The sequence below is a fragment of the Emiliania huxleyi genome, assembly GCF_000372725.1.
Source record: "Emiliania huxleyi CCMP1516 unplaced genomic scaffold EMIHUscaffold_5, whole genome shotgun sequence".
Classification (NCBI taxonomy): domain Eukaryota; phylum Haptophyta; order Isochrysidales; family Noelaerhabdaceae; genus Emiliania; species Emiliania huxleyi.
Window position 1 is genome coordinate 1,733,911 of NW_005198244.1, and position 25,033 is coordinate 1,758,943.

The 25,033-nt window shown below is 69.2% G+C and overlaps 6 protein-coding genes across 6 annotated transcripts; 3 read left to right on the forward strand and 3 right to left on the reverse strand.

The window, feature by feature from the left end:
• Nucleotides 1-433: 433 nt before the first annotated feature.
• EMIHUDRAFT_432719 (hypothetical protein) lies at nt 434-1,358 on the reverse strand. The gene is made up of 3 exons (XM_005767260.1): nt 1,317-1,358; nt 1,096-1,239; nt 434-962 (listed from the first exon to the last, which is right to left on the reverse strand). Exons 1-3 carry the CDS (start codon nt 1,329-1,331, stop codon nt 732-734), a joined length of 390 nt encoding a protein of 129 aa, XP_005767317.1. The 5' UTR covers nt 1,332-1,358; the 3' UTR covers nt 434-731.
• Nucleotides 1,359-1,747: 389 nt separating this feature from the next.
• On the forward strand, nt 1,748-2,860 carry EMIHUDRAFT_420532 (hypothetical protein). The gene is made up of 3 exons (XM_005767261.1): nt 1,748-2,345; nt 2,408-2,616; nt 2,688-2,860. Exons 1-3 carry the CDS (start codon nt 1,882-1,884, stop codon nt 2,822-2,824), a joined length of 810 nt encoding a protein of 269 aa, XP_005767318.1. The 5' UTR covers nt 1,748-1,881; the 3' UTR covers nt 2,825-2,860.
• A 1,075-nt stretch (nt 2,861-3,935) lies between these two features.
• On the forward strand, nt 3,936-7,363 carry EMIHUDRAFT_197520 (hypothetical protein; the record flags this gene model as incomplete). The annotated part of the gene is made up of 11 exons (XM_005767262.1): nt 3,936-4,005; nt 4,544-4,758; nt 4,930-5,085; nt 5,215-5,484; nt 5,759-5,953; nt 6,028-6,084; nt 6,186-6,399; nt 6,487-6,533; nt 6,918-7,004; nt 7,086-7,217; nt 7,283-7,363. The coding sequence occupies 11 exons, from the start codon at nt 3,936-3,938 to the stop codon at nt 7,361-7,363; spliced, it is 1,524 nt and encodes a 507-aa protein (XP_005767319.1).
• Nucleotides 7,364-7,641: 278 nt separating this feature from the next.
• Nucleotides 7,642-8,428, reverse strand: EMIHUDRAFT_61830 (hypothetical protein; the record flags this gene model as incomplete). Its single annotated transcript, XM_005767263.1, has 3 exons — nt 7,642-7,766; nt 7,934-8,142; nt 8,241-8,428. Coding segments are annotated over 3 exons (522 nt in total), but the record flags the coding sequence as incomplete, so codon positions are not given.
• Nucleotides 8,429-11,323: 2,895 nt separating this feature from the next.
• EMIHUDRAFT_96548 (hypothetical protein) lies at nt 11,324-16,579 on the forward strand (the record flags this gene model as incomplete). The annotated part of the gene is made up of 4 exons (XM_005767264.1): nt 11,324-11,682; nt 12,786-13,440; nt 13,634-15,305; nt 15,687-16,579. 4 exons carry the CDS (start codon nt 11,324-11,326, stop codon nt 16,577-16,579), a joined length of 3,579 nt encoding a protein of 1,192 aa, XP_005767321.1.
• Nucleotides 16,580-19,590: 3,011 nt separating this feature from the next.
• On the reverse strand, nt 19,591-25,020 carry EMIHUDRAFT_448270 (hypothetical protein; the record flags this gene model as incomplete). The annotated part of the gene is made up of 15 exons (XM_005767265.1): nt 19,591-19,617; nt 19,696-20,043; nt 20,158-20,241; nt 20,339-20,431; nt 20,551-20,640; nt 20,725-20,942; nt 21,099-21,438; nt 21,515-22,230; nt 22,280-22,496; nt 22,573-22,697; nt 22,727-23,166; nt 23,649-23,818; nt 24,290-24,409; nt 24,543-24,701; nt 24,907-25,020. 15 exons carry the CDS (start codon nt 25,018-25,020, stop codon nt 19,591-19,593), a joined length of 3,261 nt encoding a protein of 1,086 aa, XP_005767322.1.
• Nucleotides 25,021-25,033: the final 13 nt, after the last annotated feature.

The window sequence follows — 25,033 nt, forward strand, 5'->3', positions numbered from 1 at the left end:
GTCTCGGTGCTATCGACGCGCGCCGCAGAGCTCGAGGCGTCCCTGGACCAGGCAGCCGCGCGAAAGGCGGTCGGGAGCGGGCCGGTCGCTGGCGCCGTGGAGGCCGCGCCGCCAGAGGACCCGCTGCTCGCACGGTTCAAAGACCTCGAGGGCGGCAAGTGAGCGGCGAGGGAACGAGCGCTCAGCTAGGTAAACGGTGTTGTTGTCGCCCGCATCCGCCGCGTGCACGCGCGACTCGTGTGTTGCTCATGCTGTTCGTTCCGGTTTCGCACCGCCGTTACATCTCTCGCCACACCAAGCGGAACACGACACACCTCTCGTCTCGGTCGCGACACACGCGCGCGAGCTCCGAGCACGTCGTCGCGTCGATATTCACGCCCGTGCGCCGTGGCGTCGCGATCGCCGTGCGCGGGGGGACGGCGGACGGGCCGGGGAGGCACACAAAATCATTCTCCACACAACGAAAACGGATACGGAGCGCGACGGCCCCAGCTAAAAAGTCACCACCAAACACACCGACATGTACATGTGCATGTGCACATGCGAGTTCCACGGTTCGTGACGCACGCCCCACATCGGAACAGTCCCGTCACAAAGACAGCACTGGCTACGGGGAGGAAGCACGAACTATGGCGCATGTGCGAGACCGAAGACGAAAATCGATCTCTCCGCGGCGCGTGACCCGCGTCGGGGGCTCGCAGTCCACGCGCATGCGCCAAACCTGGCCTCTCTCAATCGAAAAGATCGAAGCCCATCTCCTCCTCCTCCTCCTCCGGCTCTGGCTCCGGGGCCTTGGCCTCCGCCGCCGGGGCCGCCGCGCCGCCGCCGCCGCCGCCGCCGCCGCCACCGCCGCCGCCGCCGCCGCCTGCCACCACCATCGCCGTCCCTATGCACGCCGTGAAGAGCGAGACCTTTGGCGTGACCATGTCGTTGGCGTAGGTAAACTCAGGAATTCCCGACGCCTGAGCGGCAGCGCGGCCACACGAGGTTGTGCGCCCACGTACAATCCGAGGTGGGGGTGGCACACAGTCGGTGTTTCGGGATGGCGGTGGCTGAGTGCAAAGGCGGCCGCAGCGGGCCAGTGGGAGGGAGCACCTCCTTGCACGCATCGTACATCGCCTTCTCCACCTCGAGCGCGGTGGCTCCAGTGCACTCGGGGAGGCCGTCCGCCATGTCGCCGAATGCCTTGGCCGTCCAGCCGTTGCCGTCCGAGACGACCTTGTAGTGGTAGGTGCCCTTCTGCGCGGCGCGGGAGGGCGGCGGGTGATCGGGGCGGCGGCGCGGGCGAACGCCAACGGGGCGCGCGCTCGAGGCACCTTCTGCTCGCCCATTGATTGATGCGGCAAGGCGCGCTCTGGCGCTCCTGGGGGGGGACGATTTTCGACGACTGGCGAGGGGTCCCAATGAGCTGGGCGTGGTTTGTGGTGGGCCTCTTCCTGTGGGTGGCATGTTGGCCGTACCTGTCGCCAATCAGCCGACGCTCGCCCCCGACGCACGTACTCTCTGTAGCTCAGGTAAAGGTAAGGGAAGGTAAGGACAGAGAACTCTCAGGGTGTCTGCAATGACACACACTCACTCTGCAAGGAGCCAAGAATAAGAAAAAAATCGAGCGTGAGTGGCGACATTCAGCATCAGGACGCCAAATGTGAATCTCTGAGAGGGCGGCGCAGTCGGAGAAGTTGTGACAGGGAGATCCTAGGGCGGCAGAGGTCGGTTTCCGCTTTTTTTCTCTGATGAGTCGAGATGGTGAAGCCAAAGCGCCGCGCGGTGAGCAAGCCTGCCTCCACGACCTATGTCTCGAACAGGGAGAGGCCTGCGCCTCCTCCACAAGCTCCTCCCCCGGAGGAGCCACATTACACTGAGTTGAAGGGGGAAAGGTATATGGAGAGCCTTCGCCCTCCGCGTGGCGCGCACCCCTCGGTCGGCGAGTGGCCGCCGGACAAGCAGTGGCTGGAGATGGGGGAGCAGATGGTGAACATGCGCGGGCTGGACATGTTCACGATCGTGGGCGAGTTCAGCGCCTGCTTGATGCTCGGCATTCATCTGGGCGGAGAGGATGAAGAGACGCATCGGGTGTGGGCGGACGTGCAGCGCAACTGCGGCGACTGGGGACCCAGGATCGTACGGAGCATCGTCAAGATGAAGATGGGTGACGCAGACGAGCGGCAGCTCGGCGATGCGGAGGCGTACCTGCTCACGCTATTCGACCGCTCGCAGCACGGGCCTCAGTACCTCCGACGCTTTGCAGAGGAGCTTCGGCCGGCTGTGGATTTCATCCACTCGGAGCACCGCTGGAAGAGGAGGCGGCCGGTGCACCCGGCGGATACGCCCGTCTGCTGGGCCTGGTGCGTGCCACGCGGTCTCGGCTCCGCGCGCGGCAGCTGACCTCCCTCTCCCCACGTCGCAGGGACGCGTGGATCATGCACAACAAGTTCGACAAGGTCTGGCTGGTCGCCATGGCCCTCCACGGCGTGTGCGGTCTCCTCGAGCACTACAAGCTGAAGACGCTCCAGGCAGAGCCGAAGACGTGCCTCCCTTTTGGCGGCGGCGCTGACTGCGCCGTCGACTTTGCGAACCCGGAGAGCGCGTGCAGAGAGTGGGTCTGCCTGCGGCCATGTGCGTCACTCCGGCCCGGCCCTCCGTGCGATCGCACCCGCCGATGCATGGTATCTCCCCCATTGCCACAGGCATGCATTGGATCTGCCGGAACTGCGCCGACAGGTGGCAGCAGGAAAGGGGGGTGCTTCGCGTGTGCCCAAAGGGCAACTGCGCCGTCGAGTTTGCGACGGTACACCTTTCACGCCGGGCCCGCCCTCCGAGTTGAGCTCATTTTTAGTTCCGAAAAAAGAGGTGTTAACGCCACAACGAGGTCCCCGGTCCGCCGCACATGTACCGCCTCTCAGCACAGAGGCGCATGACAGGTGCGTCACCGTCCCAGACCACACAGATCTGTGATCTGTGATCTGTAAGGGTCCGCCCGCAGGCGCATTTTGTATACCGAGGCGGTGCCCGGTGCCGAACCTGTCGGACCTTAAGACAGCATTGTAGATCCCTGGGCGAGGGTGATGGAGAGGGCGGTCTGTCGGCGCGCTAAACCGTAACCCGCCGGGGCGGGCCGGATCCACGCGCTGTCGGACCGCCCTGTCGGAGGTAGACCGCTCGTCTAGCCAATCAGCCTTAAGCGAGCGGTCTGGCCGTTGGAATGGCCGAGTTTGGTGGACTTGCGTCCTCGCATCGATCGTGGTTGTAGGGATATCGTTATGAACAACAATCACCACATGGGGAGGCGGCTGTCTCTGAAGGCGAACCTCAGTTACGAGCCACCCCCCCTACTTGCCTCCTCTTTGTTCCCTGGCTTTCTGTCTCTTGCGCGCCTGCTGTCCAAGCTGTGCCCCCCGCGTCTCGCCTCCTCGCACCCACCCCGGCGGGGGGGCGCCTTCGTGCCTTTCGTCCCCTGCAGTGCGTGCGCGCTCCTCCCCGTACGTCACCGGCCCCCCGTCCTCTGTGTGCTGTTGGCTCGCCCCCTCTCCCTGACTCGTCGAATCGCTACGTTCGTTCTCGGATCGCCCCCGCTTCCTCAGATCTGTGTACAGCGTGGCCTACCCCTAAAGCCGTAGAGCGAGCCGTATGCGTACGTGTATCTCTCTCGCAATCTCGGGGGTGGCAGTCGGTGCGACGCTCGACACACATTGAGGTCTCGACAGAAGGGAGATACCAGAGCGTCTGCGCGGCCGGCTCTCAGCGCCGCAGGCAGGCAGTAACTGATGCAGTACTATCACGCATGCTCGACGCGCTCCGCGCGGGCCGGTGGCGGTACAATCCCTCCCCCTTCTGCTGTGCCTCGAGGTGCCTCGCGAACGCCTTCACGGCGCCGCAACGGCACACTCAAAGTACCCCCCTCAGAGTTCGCGCCGGCACACGCGGGTGCATCTCTCATGCTGCCGCTGCCCCTCGTCGACAAAAGCTCCGCGCAACGTGTGCGAAAAAAGAAAAAGTACCTGCTCGGTACGATCGCAAGTGTGAATGGCAACAAGTTGTCGCTCCTCGAGTAAATTGGTGGGCGCCTGGAGCTCCTCCTCTGGCGCCCCTACGTAACGCCTACCTAGGACCCGGCATGACTCCGCCGCAGGTTGCAGGTGTGAGAGCTTAATGCGCAGGTTAACGCTGTAGTGTCCTCATCGACGAGACAGCAAGAAATTAGCGGAAAGAAAGAAAGAAAGAAAACACACAACCCAAGGGAGGGATGGGAGAACGGCACGCCGCCACCACACAGGGATTTTAAGGAGAGGAGTGTGATGCGCTAGCCGTCGCCCACCCTGGGGAGTCTGCCTCTTCGTATCTCTTTTCGCAGTCTCTCGCCGCTTCTCGCTGCAACCTTCATGCCACCTCGCGGCCGTCCCACTCTCGTCGGTCTCTCCCTTGTCACTTCCTCCTCTGTCGCGTCGTTAAATTAGCGGAAGCGGAAGAAGAGTGAGCTCGCATTTCTTTTCACCGCGACTGAATAGTCTACGCGGACAAGCAGCCATGGGCAAAGCACCCAGAGGCGCCCGTGGCGCTGCGGCGGCGCGCAAGGGTGTTGGTAAAAGCGCCAAAGAGCTGGCGGACAAGGAGGTGTTTGCCAAGAAGCCTTCCAGGGCGAGAAGGGGTGCTCCGAACAAGAGGGTCGAGACGTCAGTGGGAAACGCGTTCCGGCTGGTTGGCGGTTCGGACGACGACGAGGAGGCGCAGGCCTCGGAGGATGAGATGGGCGAGGAGGAGGTCGAGGAGCTCATGCCCCTCAAGGGCATGAGCGATGAGGAGGAGGAGGAGGACGACGACGACGATGACGACGACGAGGAGGACGACGAGGAGGGTGAGGAGGATGAGGGTGAGGAGGAGGAGGAGGGCGAGGAGAGCGAGGAGGGCGAGGAGAGCGAGAGCGACGACGAGGACGCCTCGCGGGGCGGCTCCGCCCTCGGCGCCGGCTGGGGGCGCAAGAAGAACGCCTTTTACGGCGGGGATGACGCCGCCGACGCCGACTCGGACGAGGAGGGGTCGATGGACGAGGAGGACGAGGGGCGGGCGGAGCGGCTGGAGCACGCGGAGGTGCTGGCGGTCCAGCGCCAGCAGCTCAAGGACCTCGCCGCCGACGACTTTGGCGCCCTTCCGGGCGGCGGCGGCGCGAGCGGCGGCGGTGCGAGCGGCGGCGGCGAGAGCGCGGGCATGGTCGTGGAGAGGCTGGAGCGGGACCTCTCTGCTTTGAGCGAGGCGGAGAAGGCGCGGCTGCTCGAGGCGGAGGCGCCCGAGCTCGTCTCGCTGCTCGACGACTTCAAGGCCATCGTCCCCGACGTGCGCGAGCGCCTCGAGCCGCTGCTGCTCGCGGTGCGGCAGCGCCAGCTGCCTGCGAGCCCGGGCGTGGCGCTGCTGCAGCTCAAGCTGCAGCTGCTGCTCTCGTACTGCACCAACATCGCCTTCTACCTGCTGCTCAAGGCCTCGGGCAGGCCCGTGCGCGACCACCCCGTCGTCGCCTCCCTCCTCCGCCACCGCGTGCTCATCGACCGGCTCGCGCCGCTCGACAAGGCGAGCTCTGGCCGAGATGCGGCCAAGCTCTGGCCGAGCTCTGGCCGAGCTCTGGCCGAGATCCGGATGCGGGCGAGATGCGGGCGAGAAGCGGCTGGGAAGCGGGCGAGATGCGGGCGAGACCTGGCTGGGACCTGGCCGGGACTTGCTGTTGGTGCCTCGCGCCACTCACACAATCCTTCCTCCGCTGGTTGACCAGGCGATGCGCTACCGCGTGCAGAAGCTGCTCCAGACCGCCGCCGACGGCGCCACCGCCGCGCCGACCGACGCGGACGCGGACGAGCTGCGCCACAAGCCGAACCCGCAGGCCCTCCTCGCCGACGGCGATCTCGACGACGATGCCGCCGGCGCCGGCGGAGGCGGAGGCGTCTACAAGCCTCCCCGGCTCGCTGCGGTGGCGTGTGGCAGGAGGGGGTCCGGCGCACAGCGAGCAGCCTCCTCTGAGGCCTGTGTGAGCCTCGCCCGTAGGTGCCGTACGAAGAGGAGCGCGGCGCGGGCCGGCGCGAGCGGCAGCGCGAGCGCGCCGTCGCGCGAGCCTCTTCCTCGCGCATGGCTCGCTGCTGCGAGAGGAGCGGCGCTGCCTCGGCCTGCGAGCTCGCACGACGCTTCCGCGAACCTTCGCGTAGGTGCGCGAGCTGCGCGAGGAGTTCTCGAGCGCGCCGCGCCAGATCCACGCCGACGACTTCGGCTGCGGCCACGCGGCGGACTCTGCCGCTGTCTCCAAGCTGCGGCACGAGGAGGCCGAGGTGCGCGCGTACGAGGAGGCAAACTTCTCTCGGCTCGCCCTCTCCAAGGAGCAGAAGCGCGAGCTGCGCCGGAGGCACGCGGCGGTCGAGCGTGGTGCGCCCCCCCCCCCCCCCCCCCTTCCCTGTCCCTCCCCTCTCTCGCTTCTTCTGCCGTACCTTCTGACGGCTCTCTCTCTCGCAGGCGACGAGCTCTCGCAGTTCGACGACGACTTCTCGCACCTCTACTCGGTGAGCAAGAGCGGCAAGGCGGCCGACCCGCGCGAAGAGCGCGAGAAGGCGCTCCGCCAGTACATGGCCTCCCTCGAGCAGCGCGGCGCCAAGGGGCGCGCCGCCGGCGCCGCCGACACCTCCGCGCCGGCGCAGACGCGCGAGTCTCGCGAGGAGTCGCGCAGGCAGCGGCGCGCGGCGGCGGCGCGCAAGCGCGGCGCCTCCGGTCTTGGCGGCGACGGCAGCGACGGCGACGGCGGCGACGGCGCGGAGGTGGAGGAGCACCCCATGTACGCGGAGGTGGAGGCGGCCGGCAAGGCCAAGCGGCAGCGCAAGGCGGACGCGGCGGCGGCGTCGGCGGCCGCGTCGGCGGCCGGTCGCGACGAGGCGCGGCGCGAGCTCGAGGCGGGCGACATGGCGGGCGACGGCGACAAGCGCGAGGCTGGCCGGCAGATCATGAAGAACCGCGGCCTCACGCGCGAGCGCAAGAAGGTGCCGCCCGGCCGGCTGTGAGGTCGCCACCCCCTCGCACAGCGACGCGCCACTCACCGCCCCCCTCCCTCCTCGCTTCAGATCGACCGCAACCCGCGCGCCAAGAACCGCGAGAAGTACCGCCGCGCCGTCATCAAGCGCAAGGGCCAGGTGCGCGACGCAAAGGCGCAGGAGGGCGCGTACGGTGGCGAGAGCTCAGGCATCAACCAGAACGTCACCCACTCGCGCCGCTTCGGCTGATGGGCCCGTGGCGGGCGGCTCGGCGGCAGCCGGCACAGTTGGCTGCGGGCCTGGCGGAGGCCTTCAGATTTGCCGTCGTCGCTCCCGCGGACACATTGGAATGTGTGTCTCACGTGTGAGTCGTTGTGGGACATATCACATATGCGCGGCGCGCGAGATCTCTAGCATCTACCGCACTACAGCGGTGTAGCTACTGCGCGGGGACAGCTGTGTGAGAGAGGTAAAGGCGTGAATCCAAATCCGGCAGAAAATACCGTAATCGCGAAAGCCGAAACGTCAAACGATCAAGTATCAAGAACACACGAGTCGAAAAACCCGCGCGCCCCCCAGCCCCACCGCACGCACCAATGGCAATGCCGCGCGAGTCCTCTGTCCTCCCGGGCCCGCTCCACCGCGCTCACTCGCACTCGTACGAGAAGGGGCCGCTCCACTTCGGGAAGGCGCGCTTGTACAGCGACATGCACACCGTGTCGTGCTGCTGCATCGTGCCGTCAAAGTAGCACTTCATGTAGCCGTGCGTGCCTGCAGGGCAAAGGCGGGCGGCGTGAGAGCGTGCTCTGCTCTGTAGAAGCTGGACGTGACGGTTTCACGCCATCCCACAACTGGCCGTGCGTGCCGAGCGGCTCACGGGGTGTGGCGACGCGGTGCCTCTCGGCTACTCTCGGGTGCATCTCGACGGATCTCGGCACCGAGCGACGAGCGGATGTGGCCCTTGCGCCCAAACTTGGTGTGCAACTCGACGGGCTTGAACCAACGCACGTCGTCGGGCGAGAAGAACATCCAGCGGACGGACGCCTTCTTCTTGTGGCAGCGGAAGGGCGCGCCCGTGAGCAGGATCCGCTTGAGGATGATCCGGTCCGCGTCGACCGACAGCAGCGCGCCTATATGACAGGGCGGGCTGTGGCGCAGAGGCGGGGGAGAGGTCGGCGACGCGAGACAGAGAGCGGCGCACCACTTGCGACTGGCAGGCCGGCGAGCTGCGGCGTCGCGCGCAACGCCTCGCCGTCGGGCAGGAAGGCGAGCAGCGGGCAAGGCGCGTACATCGCGGGCGCGTAAACCGTCGCAACCACCTGCCGGCCCGGCTGCACGAACCGCTCGAGCTTGTGCTTGGTGGAGCGGCGGTTGTCTTCCGAGAAGATTGGCCGCGCGGCGTACCGGCGGAAGCCCGCCTGCAGCACGAGCGGCGCCTATGGGAAGAGTCCTAGTCGGTTCCTAGAAGGCTCCTAGAAGGTTTGCCCGCCTGCAGCACGAGCGGCGCCTTGCCGCGCAGCACCAGCTCCGCCGCCTGGAGAGGGCGCGGGGGGAGGCTCCGAGGAGTGGGGGCTAGGGAGGCGGGTGAGAGGGTGGGGAGGGGGCGGGCGAGCGGGAAAGTGTGCCGGAAAGCGGGAAGGAGGGGGAGAGGGTGCGGCGGGGCGGCGTGCAGCGACCACCTCCGCCGCGGCGGTGAGCGAGAGGGTGAAGTGCAGCACCGCCAGCCGGTTCTCGTGCGTGTTGAGCGACGAGAGGACCAGCGGCGCCGCCGCCTCTCCGGCCTGGCCGACGCCGCCCTCGGCGCCGTACAGCTCGACAAAGCGGCGCGGCACCCGCAGCTGCAGCCGGACGTACGAGCCGGCGGGCGCGCGTCCCTCGGGTGGCTCGTCGACCGCCTGCAGAGGTCACGGCCCGGACGCGTCACGGACGTGTCGTGGACGCGCCCCTCTGTGGAAGGTGGGGGAGCGAAGCAAAGGAAGGGGGAGAGGAGGGAGGGGGGCCAGAGAGAGGCTCGTCTTAGGCTCGCCTGCTCCTTGAGCGCCTGCCGCTGCAGCGTCGGCCAGTGCTCAAAGTGGAAGACGCGGCCGTACTCTGCAGCGGACGGAGGAGGCGGGTGGGTCGGGGGGTCGGGGGGGTGGGTCGGGGGGGTCGGGGGGGGGGCGAACGGCGTGTGTGCATCGGGCGAGGGAGAGCCCGCCTGGCGGCAGATTCTCCCGCGGGTGCCACGGAGAGGACTTGAGCGAGGCGAGGCCGCGGTAGCGCGCGAAGCGCACGCGCGCCGCCACGTCGACGGGCGTGTCCACCTCGTCGGGGAACTTTGCGTCCTCGTCCCGCGCCGCGCGCTGCTGCAGGTATGCGCGCCGCGCTGCGCCGTCGTCCTCCTCGGCCGCCGCCTCCTCGTCGGCGTCCATCGCCTCGTCGTCGTCGCTGTAGCCGCCCATCGCCTGACCCATCGCCGCGCCGCCCTCGCCGTCGCTCTCGCCCTCCGCGTCGCTCTCCGCATCGAGCGCGCCCGTCCAGCCCCGCTGGTAGTCGTCGTCGTCGCCGCGCGCCCCCGGGGGCGCAAGGCGCGCCTAAGCACGGCGCGCTTTCGGTGAGTGGTGCGGTGGCTGTGCCGCTGGGGGAGGGCTCGGGCATGCGAGGCGCGCGCGCGGTGGCGTGTGGGTGGGAGAAGGGGGGGGGGGGGGGGGCAGGAGCCCGAGTCGCACCGTGGCGACTCTAACTACTACTACTACTACTACTACTGTAATAATAATAATAATAATAATGATAGAGTCGCACCGCGGCGAGCTCGGCCTCAGTCGGCCAAGTCTGCTCTCCTGCGAGCGAGTCGGGCTCCGCCTCGTACTCGCGGTCCATCACGCGCCGCGCGGAGAGCAGCCGCTGCCCGCCGCCGCCCGCCCCGCCGCCCGCCTCGTCAAACTCCATGCCCGCCCCGTCGCACTCCATCACGCCCCCCTCCACCTCCATCGACGATCCGGCGGCGGACGCCGCCGTGCCGCCGCCGCGCCTCGGCCGCAGAGGATCGGCCACTACGGCCGCCGACTCGATGGCGAAATCGCCGAGCCCGGGCACCTACAGCGCAACCACAGCTCGCCTCCGGCCCCGTCCGCCGCTGCACCCGACCAGAGCAGCCGAGTCACGTGGAGCAGCCGCTCGGCGGACAGGTCGAGGCCGCGCACGTACCCCTCTACCTCGAGCAGCCCCTCCCCGCCCTCCCCGCCCTCCGCGCCGTCCGCGCCGCCGTCCGCGCCTCCGCCGCCCGGCCGGTACGAGTGCCGGTGCGCAAGCAGGTACGAACGCTGCTCGCGCCTAGGAGAAGGCGGGGTCGCGGGGCCGGCTCGAGAGCGACGTGCCGTTGCGGTGGGGTGGCCGAGGTGCGGGGTGGGCTGGGAGGCGGTCGCGCGGCGGGCGAGCTTGCGCGGAGGTGTCCAGGAGGCGTCTAGGAGGTGACTGGGAAATGACTCGGAGGTGTCTCGTCGCGCGCCAGGCGAGCTTGCGCGGAGAGATGCCGTCCACGTGCCGGAGCAGCGCCGCGCAGGCCTGGTCCTGGTCGAGCGAGAAGAACTTTGCCTGCTCGGGGAAGCGGGCGTGCAGCGAGGCGGCCCACTCGCGCCTCGCCGCCGCCTGCGGGAGACGGGGCGGCCGGGGGTTGGGAGACGGGCCGAGGGTGCGAAGAGGCGCGGAGAGCACGAGAGGTGCGGGAGGGTGCGGAAGCAGCAGCTGTGGGGCGAAGGCAGCGCCTGCTGCTTTGGAGGCAGCTGCTCCGCGCCGGTTAGCACGCCGACGACCGCCCCGACGCCCTGCATGCAGACGGCGTCCACAATCTCTTCGCCGCACACGTCGAGCCCGCCTGCGGTCGGGGGAGGGGCGTGCGCCGCCGCCGGCGGGTGAGCTTGCGCGTGCGGCTCGGAGGTGTCTGCGCGGCGCTAGGAAGGGTTAAGGGGGGTGCCCAGAGCCACACCCTCGGCAGTGCTGGCACGAGTCGGGGCGACCGTCTCGCACAGTGGCCTCGTGGCGAGGCATCCCCGAGCCTAGCCACGCGACCGCTACCCCCGCGAGGCCACCGCACGAGCGCCACCGCCCTGCCGGCACTGCGCTGCTGGTAGGGTGTGGTGCGCGGGTAGGCCGTGGCGGCGGATCAAGTACTTGAATAAGGTTGTGCGTGTGGTCGTGTGGCGAGGCCATCCCTTCGCTGCAGTGCGTGACTCATCCTCTCCGCGCGCCACGCGGCGGTGTCCCCAGTGGCCCCTCGCCAGGCGACCGCCCGCGAAGGGCTTGCGAGTGTGGTGTGTGTGGCAAGGCAGTCGAGCGCGCCGTCTGCGGGAATGGCGAGGACCATCACATCGCCCGCCTTCATCGCGTCGAGCACCGAGTCGACGCGGCGGCTCGGGCGGAGGACGGTGAAGCGCTGCCGCGCCGCTGTCGCCGCCGTCGCGCCATCGGCCACCGCCGCGTGCGAGAGCAGCTGCTCCCCGATCGCCTCGGCCTGCGCGTCTTCGCCCGCCGCGACGATGACGAGGACGCGGGGCGGGACGGCGGCGTCGGCGTCGGCAGCGGCGCGCCGCGCCGCGACAACCTGCGTCTGCTTGGCCTGCCGCGCCTGCTTGGCCATGTTGCGGCGGGCCTGCTTGCCCGCTTCGGCCTTTGCGACGCCGCCGCTCGGCCGCGAGGAGCGAGGCTGGAGGTGCCGCCGACGCGCACCCTTACCAGCGCCGCCCTTGGCCATGGCTGGGAGTGGACGTCGAGGAGCGACACCAGAACGGGCTGCGTGGCCGAGAGCCTGAAAGAGAACTTTCCTTTCGGCGGGCCTGTCCCGGAAAGTGAGAGACGCCGGGCAGCGTTGTGCATGACTTCAACCTCCCATACGTATTTTCGTTCGCTTCTCCCTTGGGCTGTTCCATCTTCCCATCTTCTTCCAGCTCATCAGGCGAGGCGGGGGGGGGCGCGGGTGCGGGGTGCGGTGCGGTGTGAGTGTGTGTGCATGTCGTGTGGCTTCAGCAAATGTCCATCCGTCTGTGTTATTATTAACAACGAAGGGGCTCTCAAAAAAGAGAAAGGAGTGCCGGGCCCTCTCCTCGAGCGCTGCGCACGCATTCCCCCCTTCCGCTTTTGGCATCAGCTGAACTTGACCGGACGGGGGGAAGAAAAAATTGAGAGCAGGACGCCGGGTTTGTCTTGTATGTGCGTGTCGGGCCGGGGTGTGAGCGAGGGGCAGAAGGGGCGGGGACGTGCGGGGCAGAGGCCCAACGTCGGGCGGCTTGTCGGTGTCCGGAGAATTCGAGGGGGGAACGACGAGGGGGGGATGGGCGGTCGGCGTCGGGGTAGAAGCGACAGGGCGTACGGGGTAGCCGTCACTTTCCTGCCTCGAAAGGGCGGGGCTGTCCCGGAAAGTGAGAAACGCCGGGCAGCGTGGCGCACAACTGAACCCTCCCATACGTGTTTGGGGCTTTGGGCTCCTCCTTTGCTGTCCCATCTCCTCGTCTCTTTCCCGCCTGGGCGGGGCGGCGGGCGGACGCGCGGTGCGGTGCGGCGTGTGCGTGTGTGCGACTGCGACAGAGAACCACTCGAAAGGGACCATTGGGCTTGTATTATCAACAACGAAGGCAAATTTCAAAGAAAAAAAGCACTTCACACTTGACGACGCTGACATAAACGGTGCGGGGCACCAGTGTCATGAGGACACTTTCTGCGAGTGCTTCACACGGCGCGGCGGAGGCGGCGGTGGCGGGGGAGGCGGAGGGGGTCCGCCTGCCTGCACCTCTCTAGCAGCAACAGCACCCGGTACAGGGGCGTGTACGAGGACAAAAAATCTCGCCGCTTCCGGGCGCAGCGCAAGGTTGACGGCAAGAATGTCTCCCTCGGCTGCTTTGGCACGGCCGTGGAAGCGGCGGTGGCCTATGCGCAGGCGGTCGGGGAGACGCCGCCGGTGGCGGCGGAGGCGGAGGCGGTGGAGGAGGCGGAGGCGGAGGCGCAGGCGGCGGCGCAGGCGGAGGCGGTGGAGGAGGCGGAGGGCTTGCGCTTGCACCTCTCCAGCCACAACCACACCGGCTACAAGTGTGTCTACAGGCTCACCTCTGGCAGCTTCGAAGCCAGTAAGTACGAGAACGGCAAGGCAGTCTATCTGGGCTGCTTCGGCACGGCGGTCGAGGCGGCGGTGGCCTACGCGCGGGCGGTCGGGCGGTCGGCGGAGGCGGGGCCATCGTCATCGGCGGCAGAGTCAGAGGCGCCGCCAGCAGGCTCTGTGGCGGCAACTCCTTCCGCCGTCGCCACCGTCTCCCCTGCCTTCTCCGCCGGCACGTTTGCGGAAGGAGACCACGTCTCGTCGGCACCGGGGCGCGCGCAGCACGGCAGGTGCGCAAAGTGGTTCCCCGCGCGCATCGCCGCAGTCAACGCAGACGGCACGTACGACCTGGCCTACGAGGACGGAGACGAGGAGGAGGGGGTGGCGGCCGGGCTCATCCGGCCCGCGCAAACGCAACCGTCCACGCAGGCAGAGGGCAGGAGCCCAAAGGCGCGCAAACTCGCAGAGCCGGCCGTGCCGCCGCCGCCGCCGCCGCCGCCGCCGCCGCCGCTGCCGCGGGAGGAGCTTCCAGAGCCGCCAGCAGAACCTGTGCCCGGGCTGGAGCGTCGAGCAGCGCACGACCTCCTCGGAGCGCACGTACGCCATCTACCACAGCCCGGCGGGGCTGCGCGCCGCCTCGCTGACCGACGCGTGGCGCAAGCACGACGCGGAGGCCGAGGCGGAGGCGCTGACGCTAAACTGGCTGGATCGGCTGCCGCCGCGCCGGCTCAAGCCGCTCTGCGAGGAGAAGGGGCTGCCGACGTGCGGCAACTCGGAGGCGCTGGCGAGGCGGCTGCGCGAGAGCGGCGGTCTGAGCGTGTCGCAGCTCAAGGCGCTGTGCGAGGCGGAGGGCCTCGTCAAGCAGGGCACCAAGGCGGAGATCGCGCGGCGCCTGCGCGACAAGCTGCGTCGGGAGGCGGGCGCCACTGCTGCCCCCGAGGCGGCCTCTTCTCCGTCGGCCTCGGCAAGCGGCAAGGGCACCAAGCAATCCCACGACGCGTCGTCGTTTCGAGAAGCGCTTGCGGCGGAGCCGGCAGCGGCGGTGGTGCCGGAGGCGGAGGGCTTGCGCCTGCACCTCTCCAGCAGGTCCGACAATCGCACCGGCTACGTCGGTGTCTTTGCGCGGGGACCACGCTTCGAGGTCTCCCACCGCCGTGTCTACCTGGGCCACTTCGACACGGCGGTGGAGGCGGCGGTGGCCTACGCGCGGGCGGTGGCGGCGGCCGGGCAGGAGCCTGTGGCGGCTTGCGCGCGGGCGTTCGGGCAGGCAGGATCGGGGGAGGAGGCGGAATCGGAGCCAACGGCGGCGCTCCGCGCGGACGAGATTGTGACGGCGATCGTGTGCGACGGCTGCGATGGCGGTTTCGAGCTGCCGCCGGGGACGCTCGCGCCCGAGGGCGAGTGGTTTTGCGCGGCGTGCTATGCTCGCGAGGTAGCGGGGGCGCCTGCTCTTTCACCACCGGCGGAGGCGGCGGCGGAGGCGGCGGCGGCAGCGGCGGTCGTGCCGGAGGCGGAGGGTTTGCGCCTTCATCTCTCGAGCAGCAACCCGACCGGCTACACGGGCTTGGTCCAGCTACCCTCCGGGCGCTTCCAGGTGCGGCGCCGGATGGGCGGGAGAGAGAAGGTCTCCCTCGGCATCTTCGACACGGCGGTGGAGGCGGCGGTGGCCTACGCGCGGGCGGTCGGGGAGGCGCCGCCGGTGGCGGCGGAGGCGGCGGCGGAGGCGGCGGCGGAGCCGGCGGCGGCAGCGGCGGTCGTGCCGGAGGCGGAGGGTTTGCGCCTTCATCTCTCGAGCAGCAACCCGACCGGCTACAAGGGTGTCTACAGGCTCACCTCTGGCAGCTTCGAAGCCAGTAAGTGCGAGAACGGCAAGGTAGTCTATTTGGGCTGCTTTGGCACGGCGGTGGAGGCGGCGGTGGCCTACGCGCGGGCGGTCGGGGAGACGCCGGCGGTGGCGGCGGAGACGGCGGCGAAGGCGGCGGCGGAGGCGGCGGCGGAGGCGGAGGCGGCAGCGGCGGTGGTGCCGGAGGCGGAGGGCTTGCGCCTGCACCTCTCCAGCCGCAGCCCGACCGGCTACACGGGCGTCAACAAGGAACGACGCCGCTTCCGAGCGAGGTTCAACGTTACCCACCTCGGCTGCTTCGACACGGCGGTCGAGGCGGCGGTGGCTTATGCGCGCGCGTTCGGGGAGGCGGCGGCACAGAGCAAGGGCACCAAGCGCCCGCGCGACGCCTCGCTGGCGCCTGGTGGCCTCACAGCATCTTCTCGCGGCGTACCGGGCTCTGCCGAGTTGGAGGGCGGCGGGAGTAGCCGCGAGGAGTGGCAGAGCGTGGGCCCGTATGTCGGCCGGCGGCTGCTGCGGCGGCTCGAGGGCCACGGCGACGTCCACGCGGCGGTTCGGCTCTATCTGCCCGAGGTAAGATCGGCCGAGATTCGCCGAGATTCGCCGAGATTCGCCGAGATACGGCCTACTTGCTCGTGGGCGGAAGCGACACACGAGACCGTGCTAACCGTCAGGCGGAGGACGAGCCCGCGCTATGGCGCATCGAGCACGACAACGGCGACGGAGAATCTCCTCGATCTGACTCTCCAAACGGCGTCTCTCCACACTCGCCTTTTGCGAGTAGGCGACGAGGAGGACCTCGAAGAGCACGAGCTGCGCGAGGCAGTGCAGCGGCTCGCCAGTCGCACCGCCAGAGGCGTGACCTTGTACGAGCCCGGCTCAGGCTGGCGGACCTACGATGGCGGCTCTCCGCAGAGCTCGGGCCTTCTGGAAGATGCGGTGGATGGCGACGAGGCGTTGTCCGTCGTCGCCGCCGTTGTAAGCGACGGCGACGGGTCCGAGGACGGCTCGGCGGACGGCGCGGAGGTCGTCGAGATGGCGTTCGACGGGACGAACGCTGTCGGATCTGGCCGCAGCTCGGGCGAGCCGAGCGGCGGGTCCGACGTTTTGATCGCGCCGGGTCGCGCCCGGCCGCCACCGCCGCCCGCCGGGTGGGTGTGGCCGCGCGAGGGGGGTGTGATCGAGGTGGAGGTGGAGGAGGAGGAGGGGCAGCCCGCCGCGTGGCTCCGCGCGACCGTGACGGCCGTGCTGGAGGACGGTTGGTTTCAGGCGCTGGTCCGCACGCCGTCCGACGAGGCCCGATGGCACGACTGGTTCTCGTGGCGCGAGGAGGGCACCGATTGGCGGCGCGTGCCGCTCCGCCAGGAGGCAGCGGCGGAGCCGTCGTCGTCGGCGGCGGCGGCGGCGGAGCCAGAGGCGGCCGAGCCAGAGGCGGCCGAGCCAGCGGAGCCATCGAGCCAGCGAGGCGGTGCGATTGAGGCGGCGCTTGCGGGCCCGGCGCCGTGGTCGCGGGCTGAGGAGCAGCACCTTAGCGAGGCGATCCGCGAGTCCATGCCCGCGATCCACGCGCGCTTCGCCGCAAAGGAAGGCGGCAGCACCGCCCGCTCGGCTGAGGAGCTAATGGGTCGCTTCGTCGCGGCCGCGCGCTGGCAACGCGCTGAGGCGGCCGCGCGCTGAGTCGGCCAGGGAGCAGGGGCAGGGCGCGGCGTGGATCTGGAGAGTTGGATGAGAGACAACGAGACGGGTTGTATGCTGACGTGCGGGTGTGGTGGGGGTGGGGCGTGGGGGTCAGGTGAGAGCAGGTATTCGAAGGGGGAGGTGCCAGGGGTGGGGATGGCTGCACCTCTCCGTGCGGGTATTTGGGGCCCACACTTGAGGCGAACTGCGGGTAAATCAATATTTTTGAACGGATGAACGCGAGCTCGTGGGGTCCACGAAAGCACCGCTTGGCGGTGTCAGAACCGCCCTCTTTGACCTGGGGGGCCGAATCCGCGCCCTCTGGGCCCCGGCGGCGGTCCCGGAGAGGGCCAGCACGCGGGCTCCGCCGACGCTCTCGCAACGCGGGTCGCGCCGCGCGCCTCCCGGACGAAGCGTGTTGGTGCGCGACGGCGATCCTCGCCTGCGGGGAGCGGAGCACACGCGTCGGATGGCGAGGGCAGCACAAATATTGCACTCACGTCCCAGTACGGCAGCAGCGGGACGGGTTGGGTGGCGTGAGGACAGGGTGGTGAGGATTATTCCACAGATCTCGCTGAAAATGGCCGTGTCCTTCCCGGGGGAGGCAGGCGAGCACGCACCTCGCGTCCGAGCGCGAGTCGACGAGTGGTCGCGGAGAGATCGCCGAACCACATTCGAGTGCGCGCGCACACAGCACGGCTGCGGGGTGTAACTCGACTGCCAATCGCGCGCGCGGGATCTGAATGGAGCTCGCTGGCGCCAGTGCACGGCAGCACCGCCTAGTATCTCGGCCGGAACGGAGGCGCAGTCCCCAATCGACACGTACAGCTCTAGAGGTCGCTGGGCTGGATCTGTTGAACTGCCACACACCTAGAGCGGAGGCACGTTAGGGCTTTGTGACAAGTCTCCAACTTCGTGCATGCCGTTTGGGTAAGCCCACGCGCCTCCGTCGCCACGCAGTGCCTCAGTGGCACGCTGGCACGCCCGCTGAACTTGCGCGCTCGGCCTCAACCGGTGGCAGGTCTAGCCGGGCCCGATTCATGATGCTTTTGATGTTTGCGCGCCGGATCTCGACTCCACCGTGCTACGGTGCGTCCCAAAGCAAAACTTGTGGCAGAGGGGCCAGATTGGCCGATTTTTAACAGCGCGTCTGAAGGCTATTTTGCCGCGACACCGATACGCGGTTGAGGGCCCGCGGTCGTGTGGCTAGTGGAAAAAATTAGATATTTGCCCCCCTCCGAGACTAGGGACAGTCACCACAGATACATACGTCTGTGGGAGTGCGCCTCGCCCCCGCTTGCCCTGACTGCACAGGATAGCGTGCCCCGATTACGGCGACACTGCGCAAGGAGGGGGTGCGACGACTTTCTTTTGTCCTCTCGAGGGAATGTTCTCTCGGCGCCCATGGCCTTCTGAGGTTTCGTACTAATGACGTCCTTCTTGGCACTTCGGGCGTCGGTGTGTGCGATCTGTGGTGTCTAATTCCCTCGGTATGCTATATAGGTTTCCCGAACAGAGACCTTCTTTTCAATTCCAGCGTATCTTGCTGGAAGCCTTCCCGCTGGCGCGGGCGAGGTCCCCAGTTCGAAACCTGGTCGACCCTTATACTTTTTGTTCACACCTGGAGTGGGCTCAATTTTGCTCAGGTGACAGGTGCTCCTACACGAATTCGAACTCGTGTCCTCACGCTTAGCGCTTTGTGGTGTGTGTTCGTTTTTCGTCACGGGAGATTCGTGTGGCTAGTGGAGGGTGCTGTACAATCCGAGGGCGTTCATCCCATGGCCTCACGGGCCCGGGCGACGATCGTGGCTAGGAAAAATAAGAGGGCTCCCGCGGCGATCAACACCGCAACTCCTTTTCTAAATTTCACCACTCTTCTTACGCGCGACGACGCTACAGCCTACCAAACACTCGCCCAGCAGCCGCCGCTTCGTCTCGTCGGAGACGTGCACGCAGCGCTGCAGCAGCGCCGCCGTCTCGTCCTCGGGCCGCTCCAGGTCCATGACGACGTTCGTCGAGGCGTGGAAGCGCGTCTCCAGGTCGATGGCCGCCTGCTCGGCCGCGGCGAGCTTGCCCTGGTCGACGCACATGCCGCACACCGCGTGCGCCGGGCAGCCGCACTGGCCGCGTTGTGGGCGCACGGTCTTGGCGACCGCCGGCGCTGCGCGCCGGTCGTGCTGCTCACGCTGCCGGCGGCGCTGGTCGCGCGCCTGCCGATCGCGCGTGTTCGCGGCGGCTGCATCTCCTGCTCGTTTCGCTCGCACCCGAGCGGCGGTCGCCAGGCGCTTCAGGTCGGCGGTGCTGCGCGCGCGGCCGTCGGCTCTGCACAGCCACATGTCCTCCTCCTCGGCAGGCTCGCACGGCTTGCCGTCGAACTGCGGCGGGAACCCGCGACGACGCTTCGCCCAGGCCGGGCACGATGGTGCCGCGACGAGCGGCGTCGAGGCGACGGCCATCGATGGGTCCAGAAGACTTGGAGACACTTCTAAACCAAAAGCGAGCACAAGTGCGTTACATGGGCATGGCCGGCGTTTCTGCACCGAACGATCTTACTTTCGGTCTATCGAAAGTGTTGATCGATAAAAGAAGTACCATCCAGATCCGTGGGGGCGAGAGACTGGGGCGGCGAGAGTTTTACTTGTGTAGCTCGATTTTGACCCAGAACTACACAGAACGGCCCCAAATCGGCCCGGAACCGACCCGTGGGCCCGTCTGCCGCACCCAGCTCCGCCGGGAGGGGCGCGCGCCGTTCCCCGCGGCTAGGGCGGGCCACGCAGACGCGGCGGGAGAGCTTCCCGTGCCCCGTGAGTGCCGCCACACCGCCTCAAATAGGTCCCAAAGTGGGGTTTGCCTCGAAGTGCTGTGCGGTTGTGCGCGAGTCTCAGAGCCCACCTGACTCTTGAGACTCCATATCATATCTCTGTTCACTGTTGCGCGGCGCCCCTTGTGGCCCTGTTGGCACGCTGATAGCGCTACTCGTCCTCGTCGGTTGCGGCGCCAGCAGAGCTCGCTCACGCATTGTCTTCCAGCATGCAGCCCTGGCCGTCCGACTCCTCACCCGCATTCTCCTCGAGCACGCAACCGCCCTCCTCCTCCTCCTCCTCATCGTCCTCCACGTCCCGCCCGCGCGCCTGCCCGCCGCCGTCCGGGTTCTCCTCCAGTATACAGCCGTCCTCGTCCTCGTCGCTGTCTTCGACGTCCCGCCCGCGCGCCTGCCCGCCGCCGTCCGGGTTCTCCTCCAGTATACAGCCGTCCTCGTCCTCGTCGCTGTCTTCGACGTCCCGCCCGCGCGCCTGCCCGCCGCCGTCCGGGTTCTCCTCCAGTATGCAGCCACTGCCGTCCTCGTCGTCGTCCGCCTCGCCATCAGCTTTGCCCTCGCGCGTGCGCCCACTCTCCTCCGCGCCGTCACGTGTGCGCGACCCGCCCGCGGCGGTGGGGTCGCCGCCCGCCGCCTCCGGCAGCGCCTCCGCATAGTCCACGTCATCCTCCGGCAACTCTGGCGGGGGAGGGGGCGGGGGCGGCGGCGGCGGCGCGGCCGGGTCCGCCTCGAAGAGCATCAGCCGCCGGTGCGTCACCACCTGCGCGACGCGCCGCTGCAGGAAGCCGGCGTCCTGTCGCGAGAGCGGTGGCGGGAGGTCGAGGCTCGAACGCAGCTCGGGCGCCTCTCGGGTCATCTCGGACGCATCTCGTACCGTCCCACACCATCTCGGGAGAATCTCGGATCATCTTGGGTCGTCTCGGACTGCCCTCGGCCTGCACGTCGATGAGGAGCGAGTCGCTCTCTGCCCGCGCGCAGATGACTGCGAGCTTGCCTCCGGGTGCGAGCAGAGCGCGGAGGGAGCCGACGAGTCCCTGCGGATGGCGGGGAGAGGCGCGGAAGCGTCTCGGTGCTGTCCTGCTGTCGCGGCGGGGTGGGCGGCGGGGGCGGGAGGTGTCGCGGAAGTGTCGCGGAAGTGTCGCGGAAGTGTCACCTCGCGAGCGTGCTCCGGAACGAGCTCGAGCACGTCGCAGAGGAGGACGAGGCTCGCCTTGGCGCCGCCGGGGAGCGAGGGCGCCGCCCCCTCGCCCATCCGCATCACCGTCACGTTGGCCGCCCCCTCGCGCCGCGCGCGCGCCCGCATCGCGCGGATGGCGTCGGACCGGACCTCGAGCGCGACGATCTGGCTGGCGGGCAGCGCGGCCGCGAGGGGGAAGGTGAAGAGGCCGGTGCCCGCGCCGACGTCGAGCACGGCGCCGCCGGGCGGCAAGTCAGCCGCGAGGAATGCGGCAACCTTCGCGGGCTGCAGGTTCTCGACGCGGTGCTGGGCCTCGAGCGAGTCGGCGAGCGGCGCCGCGTTCGGGCGCATCGCGTCGGGCGCCTTGCCTGCAAAGGGGACGCAAGGGGGTGACACGGCAGTGGAGACCTCAGGCGCCGTCAGCCTCGACGAGGCCGTGTGTGCGTGTGGGTGCAGCGGCCATGCGGTCTGAATACGGCGTGTTCCAAACGGGCAAGCCGAATGCCGCATCTGCGGCGGCGCACCCGTCGTCGCGATCGCCTTCATCTCCTCCAGCCCGTTCATCTCGTGCACCACCTGCTGCACCTTGGCCGCCGACCCGCGCGACTCAAAGTAGGGCCACGCCGCCTCCATCCACGCCGTGTCGGCCATCGCCACGCGCAGCGGCCGCATCAGCGCCTCCTTGGCCTCGCCGCTCTTGCGCAGGAAGAGCGGCACGAGCACGTCGTGCACGTCGCGCGCGGAGAGGGCCGGCAGCCGCGCAGACCGCTGGTACCGCAGCAAATGCAGCAGCGCGCGGCCGCCGCCGCACGCCGCGTCGTCCGACGGGCTGCCCGAGAGGAGGCCGATCGCGGCGTGCAGCACCTACAGCCCAGGTGCTGCCCAAGTGCAGCCGAGCCGCGGCCGAGAGCTGGCCGGCCGCGGCGTGCAGCCGACGTACGTCGTGCGGGTCGTACAGCTCTGCGGACTCGTGCACCACCGCCTGGTTGGCGACGTAGCCGAGCAGCTGGCACGCGTCGTCGCGCGCCGCCTGCGCGAGCAGCGTCGTCGCCACGTTCGCGTTGAAGTCCTCCGACGCGTCGGATGGCTCGCGGCAGCCGAGCAGCCAGAGCGGGAGACCGAGCTCCGCGCCCGCGTCGATCGCCGCCTGAGTCCGCCCCATGCCGACGCGCAAGCAGCGGATGGCGCCGGCGGAGAGCGGCGGCCGCGCGACGCAGAGCGGGACGAGCGCCCGCCAGGCGCCGTGCCGCGTCAGCGCCTCGACCAGCTCGTCGTCGGCGGCCGCCTCGTCGGCGAGCCCGCGCGCGATCTCGCCGAGCGCGCGCGTGTCGCTCTCGGGCAGCGCGGCGACGTCGCGCAGCGGCCACTTGACCTCGTCGTCGTCGTCGTCGCCGGTCGCGGCGGGCGCTGCCCCCGCCGCACGGCGCGCGACCACGTACTCCTCCCGCACGGGCGCGTCGGCAGTCATCTTCTCGACCAGCTCGACGAGCCGCTTGGTCCTCTCCCGCAGCCCGAGCCGGCGGCGGCAGACCGCGGAGGTCATCGCGGTGCCGATGAGCCCGCGCGACGGCCCGTTGACGTCCTTGTTGCGCGAGTGCGCCTCGCGCCAAAAGGTCTCGGGCGCGCCCTCGACCGCGAGCAAGTTTGCGAGGGTGCCTGCGGGAAGGCTCCGAGAAGGTTCGCGGAGGCTCCTCGCCTCCTCGACCCAGCCGGGCGGCGGCGGTGCCCGTGTCGCGCATGTCCTCGAGGGCGGCGATGATGGCGACGTGCAGCCGCTGCGAGGACGAGTCGGGGAAGGAGAGCACGTGCATGAGCCCCTCCGCCGTCGCGGGGTCATGCATCACGCGCCGCGCCGACGCGCGCACGCCCATCGCACCCAACAGCCGCACCGCCGACCGCAGCACCTCGAGCGAGGTCGCCGCCTTTGGGACACATGCCAGGGACGTGTGGTCGCGGACACGTCGCTGCCAGGGTCGGCGCCGCGGGCGAGCCGGCCGCCTTTGCGCGCAGGATCGGCACCAGCTGCGGCACGTACTTGTCGAACGCGGACATGTTGGTCGGGCAGTCGCGCACGGCGGCGGCGACCGTCTCGAGCGCGGCGCCGAGCAGCTCCTCCTTGGCGCCTGGTGGCGGATTGGGGACGAATGAGCACTCCTTGGCCACTCCTCGCCGCGCCCCCCAGCTCCTCCTCGGCTGCCCTTTGGCATCGGGCGGAGGAGCGGCGCGAGGAGCGCGAAGCCGTTGGTCGCCAGCCGCACGTACACCTGCGCGTCGTGGTTGGGCGCAGACTCGTAGATCAGGCCGCCCGGCACGGCAGGGTCGTCGGTCGGCTTGGTCTTGAGCGAAGCGAGCAGCGACGGCAGCTGGCGCAGCAGCGACGTCACCTCGGACGCGGTGCCCTTGCGGCGGACGAGAGCCGAGAGCCGGCCGAGCAGCCCAGAGAGCTCGGAGAGCACGGCCTCTTTGCCCGACCGCGCGAGGGCGGCGACGCGGTACTCCTCCTGCTGCGCGAGCACCTGCTCTCGGCCCAACCCCGCGTGACCTCGGCGGACCTCAACGACGCGGCACTCCTCCCGCTGCTGGCACGACCACCTCCCGCGCGCCGGGAGAGACCTCGAGTGCGTCGCGCAGCGCCGCCTCCGCCGCACCCCACCGCTCCTGCGCGTGCAGCGCCTTGGCGCGGCGCACGTACGCCTTGACGAAGCACGGGTCGAGCTCGAGCGCGGCGTCGGCGTCACCCTCCGCCTCCGCGTGCTCGCCGAGCTGCAGCCGCGCCTCGGCGCGGTTGCCGTGCAGCACTGCGAGCAACTCGTCCGAGAGGCCGTGCGCGCCGCTGCACGGGGCCGGGGGGGGGTGGGGGTGGTCAGAGGAGGTGGGCCAAGAGAGGTGGGTCGGAGGAGTGGTCGGTGGTAGCTACAGCGGAGAAGAAGGGAGGTGCGGGGGGGGGGGGGGGGGGACAATGGCGGCCGGGGAAAGGTGGAAAGGAAAAAACGAGGCGACCGCCGCCTCCCTGGGAAAAAGGGCTCCAGAAAAACCCCCTGGACCCCCCCCCCGTCTCGAGGGCCTCGCCGTACCGCTGCACCGCGGCGGCGTGGTCGCCCTTCTTGAAGGCAGCGTTGCCTACGGCCGGGCGCCGCAGCCGCGTGAGCGTGTCCCGGTCTGCATATGCCCCCGGCTGCTTGGCCAGGGTTCGCCTTCGCGCTTGGCCGCCTCCACCGCCATCAGAGGCTCTACGTGCGCCACCCTCGGCGCGGGCGAAGACCCGTGCTCCTGGACCGCCCACCCCTCCTCGGGTGCGAGCTTGTCGGTGGTCTGGAAGCCGTAGTAGGCCTGTGGGGGGGGGGAGGTGAGAGGGGAGGGAGGTGAGAAGGGGAGTGAGGGAGGGAGGGAGGGAGGGGAGGAGGGAGGGGCGGCAGCCGGGAGGAGGAGAGGCGCGAGTGCGAGGGGCGGCGAGGAGAGGGCGGGGCTGCCTTGGGTGCGACGCCGACGATCCAGCCCTCGCCTCCACCGACGACCTGCCGAGAAGAGGTTGAATCTCACACCCTCTCCTCGCCTCGCCTCGCCTCGCCTCGCCTCGCCTCTCTCCTCTCCTCTCCTCTCCTCTCCTCGCCTCTCCTCGCCTCTCCTCTCTGCTCTCCTCTCGTCTCCACTCGTCTCGTCTCGTCTCGTCATCCCTTGCCGCCTCGTGAGAGAGGAGGAAGCCGCGCTCGTTGACGTACACGCGCGCCCCATTCTTCACCGCCGTGCCGTCCCGCATGTACGTCCCATTGGCAGCGGCCGTGCCCGCACCGCTCAGCACGTAGCACCAGGGGTCAGACTGCGCGATCCGCTCCGCCTTTGCGCCAGGCGGGAGCGGCGGTGAGGAAGGGCTGACGAAGCCGCCGCGAGGGTGGCAGTCGCGAGGGGCGTGGTGGCGAGCGAAGCATCGGAAGTGGGGAAGCGAAGCAAGCCAGCAGGCAGAGAGGCACGCGGCAGGGCAGCGGCTGTGCCTTTGCGGCGGCGGCGCGGCGCGCTTCCTCGTCGGCTTCGCGCTGCTTGTTGCGCGCCTCCTCCTCCATCGCGCGCTGCAGCGCTGCCATCTGCTCCTCCTCGCTCGCGCCCTCCGGCACCACGATGTTCCTCACTTCCTGCGGCTTCTCGTTGGTCACCTGCGGCAGAGGGCGGCGGCGGTGAGGGCGGCGGCGGCGAGGGCGGCCACCGTGAGTGAGGAGAAGAGGAATGAGCGAGTGGCCGAGTGAGTGAGAGAGGGGAGGAGAGGATCTAGGAGTGAGGAGAGTCTGCAGCGCGAGGAGGCATGTGACAGGCAGGGTAGCCGTGGTCGGGTCCTCGCACCTCGAGCTTGAACTTCTCACCACCGTGCGCGAGCTTATACTGCAGCTCGCGCACGCGCGGGTCGGACATCAGCCTCTCGACCTCCGCTGGAGATGGCTCGGCAGCAGCTGGCATCGAGGCGTGAGCG

Coding starts and splice junctions, on each gene's coding strand:
- EMIHUDRAFT_432719 (XM_005767260.1), bottom strand. Junction 963..1,095: donor TGTACGATGCGTGCAAGGAG/GTGCTCCCTCCC, acceptor GCTGCCGCTCAG/GCGTCGGGAATTCCTGAGTT.
- EMIHUDRAFT_420532 (XM_005767261.1), top strand. CDS start 1,882: ATGGAGAGCCTTCGCCCTCCGCGTGGCGCGCACCCCTCGGTCGGCGAG. Junction 2,346..2,407: donor ACGCCCGTCTGCTGGGCCTG/GTGCGTGCCACG, acceptor CCCACGTCGCAG/GGACGCGTGGATCATGCACA. Junction 2,617..2,687: donor GTGGGTCTGCCTGCGGCCAT/GTGCGTCACTCC, acceptor CCATTGCCACAG/GCATGCATTGGATCTGCCGG.